The sequence below is a fragment of the Oenanthe melanoleuca genome, chromosome 5, assembly GCF_029582105.1.
Source record: "Oenanthe melanoleuca isolate GR-GAL-2019-014 chromosome 5, OMel1.0, whole genome shotgun sequence".
Classification (NCBI taxonomy): domain Eukaryota; kingdom Metazoa; phylum Chordata; class Aves; order Passeriformes; family Muscicapidae; genus Oenanthe; species Oenanthe melanoleuca.
Window position 1 is genome coordinate 25,489,053 of NC_079339.1, and position 12,881 is coordinate 25,501,933.

The window sequence follows — 12,881 nt, forward strand, 5'->3', positions numbered from 1 at the left end:
AGAGTAGATAATAATTTGAAGGTGCCTCTGTCCTAGGATGCCAAACAGCTTGCAGCTTCAGTAGGCAAACTTCCAGATAGAACTGAGGAATTCCCATTCCCCACTCTCCCTGAAAAGTCAGATTTTTAATGAAAAGTTCTCTTACAAAAATGTGACTTACAGATTCCTCTGTGTTGTAAAATATCTGTCATCAATCTTTAAATCTTGACTTGGGTAGATTGTGCCAGTGTTATGCTCTTACAGAGGTTTCCTGTGATGTTTTTATCTCACTGAGTAGCCAAGGAAGTACAAACTCACAGACCAGCGCAAGGCACTGGAGCATGGACAAAACCCTCTGCCTTTCTATGCAGTCCTCAATGTGAAAGAGGAGAAGTTTGGTACTTTCAAATTTAGGGGTAAGTGTCCCTGGAGTTTCTTCTGATTCTGGGTATGGATTGAAGAGGATTTGGAGGGAGGTGTGTATGTGTGGAGAAAAAAAGGGGAATACATCTGTTGCTTGCCCTGACTCAGTTGCTTGCCCTGACTCAGTGTTCATCTTTGAAACAAAATGTTTGTCTTTTTTGCAAATTGCTCTGTGTTGGTTAGAAAGAGCACATCTGCTGGATAACATCCTCAGCCAAAATCTGTGGTGAAGTCCTATTTTTGCAAGAGACATTATGAGTGAGTGTGGGCAAATAATCTGATCTTTTCCTGCCACACCTATAAAATGGCTTTGATGCTTCCTTAGTTTCTAGGGGTGCTGTGAAATGTAATTGTCACTTCCTAAATATGATACTGGTGGGGGTATGGAAATGGAGTGGAGTATTATTGCTGTGATATGACATACTCTGAATGGACTCTGGCCACCTCCAACAAAAGGTGTTAAAAGCAGTATATACTGGAAAGAAAAGCAATTAGTCCTTATGTTTATTTAGGTTTATGGCTACTGTTCTACTGTACTGCTTGTGCAGGACAGCTTGAGCCAAGTAACTGCACATCCATGCCACACTGTGATAATTTCTAGTGTGACGCTGATGTGTCCTCAGGCTGCTGTGTTATATCTTGCAGTCTGGCTGTTTTGGGTTAATAGAGCTTTCATGCCAGCCACTCCTTGCAGTCCACACCACTCTTGCATGAAGCACTGTACTCTTGATTTAGAGAGGCAATGCAATACCAGAATCTTTATATAGAAATAGATATCTAAGAATTTGAACCTAGTGTTAGAGCTTTTCTGGGTTGAAAAAGCTGGTTCCTTTGGGTTGCAAATAATCTCTCAGTTTGTATGCAAGCAGATGGTGCAGCTTGCAGTACAGATGTGCAGGGATGCTGAGACAAGCAAGATCCTTGGGAAGGTTTTGGGGTTATATTTTTATTGCAGCAAACATGCCTCATGTAAATTCTTTGCAGAGTGGACAGATTTCTCTCCTTATGAAGTGGCCATACCAAAATATGGAGTCTCCATTCCTTCAGAGTATTTTGACAGCGAGTTCTTCATGGGAAGGCGAGTGAAGAAGCTGCCAGAATCTCGGATCTGCTATCTGGAAGGTGACATAGCAGGGCCATGTAGTTATCACAGCATCATAGAAAGCATGATATTTGCTAGCTACAGGCACAACACTCCTTGCCAGCATGCCTGCATTAGGTCTCAAATCAATGGGCTTTTTACCCTTTTCATACACTTCTGCTCCTTGTGTATCTCCTTGCCTCCTATCCTCCCTTTTCACCTGGGTAGATTTGGGAAAGTTGCAGCATGGTTCCTTTTCCATTGTCTAAACCAAATAAGATGGTGGAAGAGGCAAGTTGGGGAAATAATAACTATTCCTTCCCTGATCAGTCTCCAACTTTTCAACTTCATAAACTATATTTCTAGACAAAGCTTTACTGGGAAAATTGGAAGGAGCTGAGAATAAAATCTAGAACAAGCCACAAAGGCAGGAGCTCCCTGAGCTATGTGGCTTGAGGATGATGCCACTAATCTCCTCTGCTCATAAAGTTGAAGGAAGGCCTTTTGACCTCCAACAACTACTTTGACTGGCTATTTTTCCACCAAAGGTGAAGAAAGGGAAAATGCAGCCAGTCAGAGGGACCCATCTGTCCCAGGCAGATTTTAAATCCTTATAAGTGTTTTAGTTTTGATACCAAATGCAAGGGTAGAGGAGAAAAACCCCATATTTCTCTCACTGTGGAGTCTGCTAGAGATTCAATTTGTTCCTCATGTAAGTACCTGGCATAGAGCTTAATGAGGAAGGATAGTTCTTACTTTTCCAAAAGCAGACTCACATATGGGGCCAATTCTATTTTGAACCTGGACCAGCTGCACTCCACAGAAACAAAACATGCCTGGAAGGAAAAAAAAAAAGTCTTAGATCAGTTTAAGTAATAAATCAGTTTAAAGAAGGTCTGTATGCTTACATGGCTTCGCCATGCTTTCAAAGCTTATTTTCTCTAACAGGTACACAGGAAACTTTCTACAACATCATTTGGGTGACTGATACCTCTTATTCACTGTATTATGCAGTGAATGTTCTGTGTGTAGTAACCTCCTGAGAAAGAGCACTGAAGTGCTTACACCACTATGTTTGAGCTCTCTGAGACCTGCTGCTTAAGTTGTGTCATGATGGGGTCAGGTTGGGTGGGCTAATAATGTGTAGCATGGATATTTGCAATAGTCAGTGGTTAACATGCAGTAGTGCAGTACTTTTCCATGTGGTTTGACTTGCAGGTCTCTGGACAAACATCTTTACTAGGAATTTGCTGGATGGCTTGTACTGGTCCTCCAATTCAAATGAATTCTGGGAACGATGGTCCCAAGATATGGTAGATATAGGTAAGAGTTTCTAAAGTGTTGCCTCACACTTCCAGCATGATTTTAATCTGTATCAGAATGATTGCTCTGTCCTCTTCTCTCTTTTCCCCAGAGGCATGCTGCATGTTAGCACAAATATTTTTCATTTAAAGTTTCCTCCTGGTCTGTTAAGTGACTCTGCCTGTGACTGCAAATGAGAAGGTTGGCTTTTACTTTTGGGCAAAAGTACAAAGCCAGGATGTCATTTGAAGGAGTAAAACACAAAAGCTGTGCTGGCTTTAAAGAAGACTAAATATCTCTTTGGTAAATGACATGGGTCATGTGCACAGGTTTTCCAGCAGCCTGCAAGAAACAGGGATGAGAGGGACCCACAGGAAGACAACAAGGGCAGCTAGCCAGCAGAGATGCCTGTCAGGGCAGATTGCTGTTGGATTTTTCTCTATTTCATGGTTTCTTCTCTATTTCAGAAAAACATTCTCCTGAGGAAGATGTTACTGTTATTGAGCCTCCATCCTGTTTGTCAGGAAAGTTGTATGAAATGTTTCAGGACATAATGACCAAGCGTCCACTACTGGGAAAGTCACATAACTTCCTGAGAGGCTTAGAGTTTCATAAGGATTATATCCATCAGAAAAAATTTATTGAATGGAAAGGTAACTGCAACAAAGAGTTAGCTGCACTGTGCAGGTAACATCTCAGATTTTGTTTTTTGGACTTTGGAAAACTCGTGTTTGTTTCAGGGTTTGGAAATTGGCTGAGTTGGACCTATGTTCATGGTGTCTGCTTCTTTAGGGTCACAGGCTAAAATGCACTAGTCCATGGACTGCTCTTTCACTTCCAGAAGTTACCTGTAATTTGTGTCAAGAAATGCTTTTCTACAGGAAGTTTGTCACTCTGCATAGGTAGAATAGTCAAAAGATTTAGGAAGAGCAGCATCTTTTGAGGTCAAGAAACAAAGATAACACCACAAGCATAAAACAGCAGGTTATTATGTGGATCAGATGAAGCTGCAAGCATGTGGTTGCCCAATGTCTCTCTTGTGGTGTTTCTGCCTGATGGATTATCCATCCAGAGATTTCTCTTTAGCCCCTCAGAAACAGAAATGCCAAAATCCAGCTACAGAAAGTTAAAGTCACGTAGGTTTAGACTGTAAATGTTAAATAAACAGATAAATTGATGTATATAGAGTAATTTTCTGTGGCCTTTGCTCTGCAGGCAAGCAAACAGCAATAGTTTTACCTCAAAAGCTGTGAAACAATCTGTGAAATGATAGGAAGGTGAAGGAGGTTTTGTGCATCAGAAACCTTCCTATAATCCCAGCATCTTCATTTATTCCATGAACAGGTAGCAATGTGGGAGGACCCCACATTATTGAGATTAATCTGACTTCAACAAGAGCACACATGTTCTCTGCCTTCTCTAGCCCTTCTCTTTGCCAAGTTGCATTTTTTCTCCTATTTTAGGCAAGTTATAATGTGTTTTGTCCCTCTCTGCCCTTGCCCCACAGTTTGCTGACAATGGTGAGAGATGGTGATGCTTTTCTGTGGAGTAAGGCAGAGCCCACAGTGTGCTATTTGCTTTTAAAATGTTCAGTAGGCAAAAAGTCTGTGTCCTAAAAGAGTCTGCTCTAAGAAAACAAATGAAAGAAGGAAAAAAACCAAGTAGCATAAGAAGGGTGGGGGAGAGAAGGAGCAAGCAAATAGCTTCAGAAGGAGGATGAAGGATGAAACTGTCAGTCAGTAAATGTTATAAAACTTAAATATCCTTATATTTGCTGATAGTTTTATAAAGACAAATGGGTAGAAGCAGATTTCAGGGAGGATTTTGAGGAAGCGAGCACTAATGACTATCTCAGGGTAGATATTCTACAAATAAAGTAAAATATGTGGAAAGCATGAAATTCAGAGTGGAAAAAAAAAGAGAAACTGAAAGTCTGAAGTGGGAAAAATTAGTAGGTTTTCTATCTTCTTTTTGTTGCCTGCATAAGATCAAGCTAAACCCATGTATGGATCCATCTCTAGGAGTAAGAGGACATGCCAGGTCTGTGAGCAGAAATTACAGTCTTGTGGTAGATGAAGTCTTGAGAAAAGAGCTTTGTTTTAAATGGTTCCCTGCAGTCCAGGTTATCTGACATATTAAAACAAGACTTTTTATGCAGAATTTTCCTGATGAGAAATTGAACTACTAGTCTGGAATTAGCATAATGCATTTACAGTAACATTCATGTTTCCAAGGGTATTTCTGAGACAGATGTCTTTAAAATCTCTATTTGGATGTGGGATGGAAGGAGAGATTCTCACAAGAAAAAAGTCTACTTCTAGTTCACATATACAGCCATGAATAAATGCTGCAAAGTTCCATCTCTGTGTTAAGAAAACAGGGGTAGTGGAATTTCATCTAAAAATGTTCACCAGGCCAAATAAAACTAAAAAGTAAGCTCTGTTTCTTCTGTGAGGGACTGCAAGCAAATGTCTCTTATTACAGTTGAATCTGTGAATTCTCAGCAGCCTTGAATGCTAAAATAAGCACATTTTGTAAAGACTTGACAGTGAGGGAATGGAAAAATTATAAATTATTACTTCAAGCTGGTGTGAAACATTCCAGGCTATGGAACAAGTTAGATTTACTCTGCATGGTTTAAATCAACACTACAGAGTGAGGCCAAGGAAGCAGAGTGTTTGAATGAATTGAAATGCTGGAACTTGCCAACAATATTTCTGTGATCAACAGTCCTTTAAAATGCCTAAACACAAAGATTTAAGCTCAAGTATTCTGCTATGGGCTTTGCTACCTCATTTTGTCAGCTTGAGGTACACTCTTAAACAACTATTTTGATATTTAAAACTATGGCAAAACATCCCCTGTTCCCTGGGACTGAAAGTGTACTAGAGGAACAGTAGAGGGTTTGTTGTCTACAGGGCAAGCTGGTGAGGCTGCTAGCAGAGAAGTGAGTCCAGCTACCAGAAACTGGCTTTAGATTTCAGCTTACAGTTGGTGTAATCCCTTTTGGCATTAATGTGATGTTTAATTAATTCAAGCAGCATTTTAAGCTGTTGGTAAGCGATGTATGCGTGATGAGGTGTTTTTTTTAGCATGGCTGAGATAGTTTATATGAGATCCCTGCAAATGAGTTGAAGTCAGACTTTTCAACCCAAGAGAGGAGTCTAAGCCTGTGAAGGCAAAAGCAAAAAAAGAGCAATGCAAAAGTGCAATGATGTATTGCATTTGTTGGTTGTGTTGCTGCACTGTGAAATTGTTTTTGTTGTTTGCATTTTTCCCAGTTCTTAGGGGGAAAAAAAAAATCTGTTGAAGTCTGTATTCTGTGAAAAATGACTCCCCAGAGCAGCTGTGAGGTCAGTGGAGTCTGTGTCTCACCTGCCCTGTGTGCTGCCCCATGGCCTGTGCTTGTGAGGGTGCCTGGAGGGAGTGGAAACAGGCCAGGTGTGCCAGATGTGCAGTTTGAAGGGCATGCTCCTGAGGCCATGGTTGTGGGCTCACTTGTGGAGGGAGGTGACCCTGGTCTTGAGGGAAACCAAGGAGCTCCCTGTAGCATGTAGCACAGACAGAATTACTCACTCCTCCTTTCCTAAAAACACACCACTAACTATATTAAAATGTTTTTCAGACACTGTGCTGGACGGTTTCCCCAACAATCTGACACCCCTGCAGAAATATCTCTGTCTGATAGATGTTGGCTATTTCATCAACACCAGTGGTGCAGCACTTTTCAAGCCAGAGAGGAATGTAGATGTCATAATATCCCTTGATTATGGTTTGGGGCATGTGTTCAAGGTGAGAAGATTAACTTACTCTGCTCCTTGCAGAGTAAAACTTTTCTTGTCTTATTAAAACCTTTAAGTAAGTGGCTGTCTAAATCTTAATCTTATATCACCATACTTTGAAGGAGGAAACAAACCTCCTTCAAGAATGGAACTATAGAAATTGTTAAGCTCTTTTTTCTGTAGGGGATTACAGCATACACTTCCTAGAATCCTCAAGGAATGGCAGTAACAATTGTTTGCTGGAGACATGCCCATGTGTCTCCTGGTCTGTCATGATGAATTCTGACTGTGACTTTGGGTCATTCACTTGGGCTTGTAAAAAACATTATAGGGTGATGAGTGGCATTGTCTGACTTATGCTGGGTGGTGGCCAGAAGTAAAAGGTTGTACTGTGCTACATATTCATTTCAGTGTGTTTCTAGTGAATGATTTAAGATGCCATAATATTTCCAGGATACCTGAGTAAACCTGGTTCTTTTCTTAGAGCTTTAACTCCATGACATTCTGTGCCCACAGCAATTAGAGATGACATACAAATATTGCAAAATACAAAATATCCCATTCCCCAAAGTGGAGCTGAGTCCAGAAGAAGAGAAGAACCCAAAGGAATGTTACATATTTGCTGATGCAGAGGACCCCAGAGCACCAATAGTAATCCACTTTCCCTTGGTGAATGACACCTTTAAGGAGTTCAAGGAGCCAGGTAAATGCAGTCAACAGAGCAGTGTGCTGTGCTCTCCCCTGGTGTGTGATACGTGCCCACTGATGGCAGCAGCAGAGCAGCCTCCCTACTCCTGCTGGCTGTTCTCCACCTGAAAAGCACAGAGGAGACAGTCCTGGGCAGCTCAGAGCCACCCTGGCTCCTGCACCCTGCCTGTGGCAGATGGCTCCTGTCACCGTCCCTTGGCAGAGCCATGGCTCTTCCTCACGTGTGCCTGACACCACGTCCTGCCAGGAGAGACCTGCAGAGTGCTGGGTTTTCTGGCACTGGGAAGAGGGAGAGTAAAGAAAGGCCCAGAGAGCAGTGGGAACAGGGAGATAAGGGTGTCCTGGGCCTGCTGGTGGGATGGAGAGCAGCAGCAGCAGGAGCTGGCCCTTGTGCCATGCAGCCCCAGGGCTGGCCCTGCACCCCTGCCTTTCCCTGGCAGAATGTCTGTAGTGGAGAGGGAGGTGCAGGTGCAGAGGGAACCTCCTTCCCTGGCTTTGAGCACAGGGACCTGGGCAGGGAGAGCATCTGGGACATGGTGGGAGAGGCTCCATCTAGTGCTTGGTAGGAGCTGGGACAGAGCAGAGAGATGTGGAGCCAGCCTGGGATGTGCAGCTGTCTCTGCTCAAAAGCCTGGGTAAGCTCCTTGCAGCTTTACTCAAAATTCTGTTGGGGCCCTGAGTGAGACCAGAGCAGAATGGAAGTCTCTGAGGGAGCATTTGGGAAGGGTAGGAATAGCAGAAAAAGTAAAGGTACTTTTCTGCTCTGATGTTCAGTGATGCTCAGTGAATATGTACTGTAAGAGCTAAATCAAGAAAATCACGTTTAGAAACTTTGTGGAAGAAGAGGAGCTACTCTGGCTGGAAATGTTCCAAATGGCAAGGTGTGGTGAGATCCAACCATGGAGCAGTGGGTGGCAGGTAAAGGAGGTGAAGATTTTGGAATCTCTCTGAATGACAAATAGATAAGATGCTGCAGAGCAGCTGCTGCCAGTTCTCTGTGCTCCAGGCCCAAACTGCTGAGCTTTGACACTCACCTGCACGTCTCTGAGCAGTTGGTGATTCATCCATCAAGCTGACAACCAACAACTGATGTGGGTGTTTGGAGGAGGGGGTCCTTGGCAACCTGCTTTCATGGAGTTTAACAGTGGAGCTTTTTGTTTCTAGGGGGATGAGAGACATCTTGTGGAATGTGGGTACTTTATTTTTCTTGTTTTTAACTATTTAAAGTCTAGAAGGACTAATCCTGTGAAGTGCCTGTTTGCAGTGCAGCAGTTACAGGCTGTGCTTTTGTGTGCTTGAGGCAGATGCAGCTTTATCTGGATGTGGGCAGCATTGATAACACATTTTTATGAGTATTGTGAGGCTCAGTGAAGCAACACTGGATATTTTTAATTCATCCACTTCTGGTGGTAACCTATGCCTGGCACCCTGAGATCACTCTGTTCAGAAGCCACTAGGTTAGACTAAAACCTGCTGTGTCCCAAGCATAATTCTTGTGTCTTTTTCATGAGGTTCTGGTTGAAATCATAAGGAATATCTCAGCAGTCTGTAGCCCTGCTGATATGCATCTCACATTACATTAGTGTTTTGGGCATGTTTGCTTCAGACTGCAAAGAGATAGAAAAAAAAACAGGAAAGAAATGTAGCTAAAAATTTTGTAGAAATGTAAATATGAGACTGCCAAAGTCCTTGGTACAGGTAGTTAGGGGATCCTTTTAAGCAAAAACATTGACATAACAGTGAGTATGGATGTTGCCAATTCCAAGAGGCATAGCCTGAGGCCAGGTTGGAGCTTGCTGGGATTCTGATGTAGGTTGCTCTGGTTCCTGAGCATTCTGCAACAGGCAGTTCTGTGTGGTTAGCATCACAAGCCTCCTTGTATGTACTAGGCTGTCCACTCCCTCTGGCTGGCAGATGTGCACTTGTCACCACTAATCCAGGGGCAGTCATGGATTTTGGAAAGTGTTCCAGGTGTGTGTCTCTGAGAGTCAGACTTACATGTGGACCTTGGGTGTGCTCCCCAGGAGTGATGTCTGCAGGGGCAGGAGAGGAGGAATGTAAGAATTTGTGCCAGCTCTGCTGAGGGATTTCCAGTTCTGAGCTTTAGCAGGAGGGGAAGGAGGAGGAGCTGGGAAAATTGACCAGGAATGGCTTTTTCAAGCCGTGGAGAGGGTTTGCAGCATTTCCTGGGGGCTGTTTTTATCAGTGGGTACTGCCAAGTAGATCAGTCCCCTACAGTGATAGTACCAGATTAATCTCACTGTGGTTTGTCTTTCTCTGCAGGGGTAAAGCGTGGTCACTCAGAGATGGAAGAAGGCAAAGTCAATCTGGAGAACAACTGCTCACCATACTACCTCATCAGGCTAATCTACTCCTCTGAGAACTTTGATAAACTTGTGAACCTGAGCAAATACAACATCCTTAATAACAAAGACCTGCTCCTCCAGGCGATCAGGTGTGCTGTGGAACGAAAGAGAAGCAGAAGGACTGGGAATTTCTCCAGCTATTCTGGATACCCCTAAGCTGGGTTTTTGCACTGTTCCCCACTGAAGGCTATGGCAGCACATTGCAGCACATCACAGTCACATTACAACACACAGTGTTCATTATTTGCAGAAAACTGAGGAAACCTGTACATTTCTTACCTTCCGTGTTCAAGCTCCTAGCTTTCAAAAGGGTTTGTTTTATCTCTTTTCCCCACATTTTCAGCCCACAAGAGCCTTACAATGCATTCTTACTTATTAAGAAATTAGGGTCCTGGTTAGCAGAGATGTCCCAGGATCTCTTTGATGTTACAGTATATGGTGGTGGTGGTAGTTCTATGAGCCTGTCCCTTCAACACTGAGCCCATTGTCGGTGTCCTTTCAATACTTCATTACAGATCAAGTCCTGGCCATTTGCATTCAGTGATGTCCAGATTTTCAGATAGGCTGAGCAACTAGAATTTGCACTGGATTGGTGGGCTCAGCTTTGAAGTCAGGCTGTATATGTGAACAGTGGCCAAACTGCAGTGTGGACAATTGCACTCTGTCTGGCTGATTCCCCTTGCTGTTTTAGAAATTACTCCTTTTTTCCATTCCCCTGCAAGAGTTTGGCATAGAAATGTTGCTCCAGACTGCCACAAAGGGGGCAGCTACATTTCAAGAGAGAGAATGGTAGCAGCAGTGAGTTCTTTTGAGCAGTGGCTGGAGGAAAAGTTCTTCATGAAGCACAAGTGATAGTATTGGTTTATATCAGCAGTGCCTTTATGGATTTTCACACACAGAAGTTTTTTTCCCTTTATAGTCTTCTATCCCTAACATCACAGGCAAAGAATTTTTAATAGGTGCTACATAAAATAGAGCACAAATTTAAAAAAAAAATAGGACACTCATTTTCCTCCTTGCTGGTAGAAAATACTTGGAAAATGACACCTGGTTTTCATTTGCTTTGGAATGCAGTGAGAGACTGTCTTGAGCTAGAAGGTTGGAACATCTTTATAGCCCTCCACTACATTCAAAAGGTGATAGAGAAGGATGCTGAGCAATATAAAACAGAGCTCCACAGAAGTCAGAGAAAGTCTTCCTCACACTGAAGGATTTGGACCTGCTTCTGGATTATTTATTCCAAACACAGCATATTCATCAGGACTTCCAAGGAAAATCTTACATATTTCTTCTGTGTTGGAAATTTACTTGAGATCTAGAATTAGTTGTACTTGAAATCCAAAATCAAGCAAAGAATGAGAAGAGGGGTCTTTCTTTTTGGGATATGCAGGCAATGTTGAAGCTCAAAGGGAGAGCTTTTACAAAAAACTTGATTGCCAGAAGCCTGCATTTACTAAATGCTGTTTCTGCTGCAATGGCAATGGTTAAAACTCAGCAATGCATCTTGTACAACACTTACTTTCTGAGCTAAGGAATATCCTCCAGAACTGAGGAGCCTTAACAGCTGGAATGCAACTGCACTTCTCAGATCATGAGAAGTTAAGAACTAATCAGGTACTGGCTGAAGACAAAGCACAAAGAGCCATTTTGAGCTGAGAGCTGGTCCAGCTGGATCTGTTACCTTCACACAGGAGAGCAGCATGTCCTGGCACAGCTTTGTGTGGCACATACAAGTTCACATGGCTCTGTGCACACGTGCACAGGGTGTGTGCATGCTCCTCTGGCTGGTCCTAGAAAGCTCTGCTGCTGCAAAAAGAGATCCCTGTTGTGTTCCTGGGCTACAGAGAACAATCTGTAACCCTTGTGAACCTTGGCAGCATGAACTCAGCAGCTCAGCCAAACTGAGAAAATTTGGTCTCTCAAAATGCTCCACAGGGTAATAATTGGAGCATGTTTGGTGCATTCACAGTGCTGCTAATACAAACAGAAAAGCCCAGTAAAATGTGAAGGAGCCACAAAACCACAAGGTTTTCAGGTAACCCACAGCTGGTGGGGAATTACTGATCTGAGGGATCTGTTGAATCCTGTTACAAAGGTGGGGAAGGAGGGAGCTGTGGGTGGGGAAGGTGATGTGATTGCTGGGAGAGCTGCCACCAGAGGTTTTGCCAACACTTAAATTCAGGTTGGGAACTGCTGTCTAATCTTGCAGCCAGAGGCACAGACAGGCGTGTGCCCCTTGGTGCCCCATATGGTACCTCTGTAGCCTTAAATGATAATAGCTTTTTCAAATATATTTTTGCATTTCAGAGCCTGAAGTTATGTGAGGGCTGTATCATTGCCCACCAGAGTGCCTTTTTGGTTTGCTTTTTTGTTTTTATATCATGATGTGGGTGTGGCACATGGGAGCACAGTTTAGTGGTGGATGTGGCAGTGTTAACAGCTGGACTGGATGGCTGCAGAGGTCTTTTCCAACCTAAACAATTCTGTGACACTGCAGGAGTGTGTTGCTGGCTTGATGGTGGAGTAGGTGTTTGTGAGGACAGAGGAGGACTCTGCAGGTTGGAATGACCTACACCTTGCACAGTTTTGTCTGTGCAGCTTGTGGGAAGTGGTTGATGGCACAGGTTGTCCCTCTAAGCCCTGCTGAGCTCTGGTTCAGAGCATGCTGATTTGCACTGCCCCAAAACAACAGAAATATAAGGTGTAGTGTCCCTGACTTAAGGCTGATCAGTGACCTCAGGACTGGTCCTTGTTCCCTTTAGGGTAAACATGGAGTCTAAGGGCCTCTGAAATTTATTTTGTGGTTGTTCCTCAGAGGTTGTGGCTTTTTTTTTTTTTCCTTGGCCCCAGTCTTGCCTGGCCCAGTACCTCACATTGTGCTGTGACTGAACAGAGTGCATGCAAAGCAAAGCAGGCACTTCCAGGAGAAAGCTGCCTCTCTGCATCTCACTGCAAAAAGGCACATGCCATGCTTAGAAACCAGATCTTGCTGGTCTGGTGTTGTGTTTGCTTAACCACTGAAGATGGATGCATGCCTGCCAAAAACCTCATCCAAAATGCACTCCAGATCACTGCTCTCTGATGAACATTTTGCTGGAAAACCCCCACAAATACAGAGCTTGCTATCTGCTGCCAAACACAAAGGAAATGAGACTGTTCTTATAACTATTAGCTGCTCTTCATAGAAATCACTTGCTTGTGTCTTTTAACTGTTTAATATTATATTAATTAAAAATAAAA

At 43.2% G+C, this 12,881-nt stretch overlaps 1 protein-coding gene across 1 annotated transcript in view; it reads left to right on the forward strand.

Moving 5' to 3' along the window:
• Positions 1 to 10,523, forward strand: part of LOC130254082 (uncharacterized) — a 62,938-nt gene extending 52,415 nt beyond the window's left edge. The window contains exons 26-32 of the mRNA XM_056493308.1: positions 278 to 395; positions 1,387 to 1,524; positions 2,702 to 2,806; positions 3,253 to 3,438; positions 6,198 to 6,577; positions 7,084 to 7,270; positions 9,559 to 10,523. Of these exons, the coding sequence (XP_056349283.1) occupies positions 278 to 395; positions 1,387 to 1,524; positions 2,702 to 2,806; positions 3,253 to 3,438; positions 6,198 to 6,577; positions 7,084 to 7,270; positions 9,559 to 9,797 (1,353 nt within the window). The 3' untranslated portion in view covers positions 9,798 to 10,523. The remainder of the gene's footprint in view (positions 1 to 277; positions 396 to 1,386; positions 1,525 to 2,701; positions 2,807 to 3,252; positions 3,439 to 6,197; positions 6,578 to 7,083; positions 7,271 to 9,558) is intronic.
• The last annotated feature ends 2,358 nt before the right edge of the window (positions 10,524 to 12,881 follow it).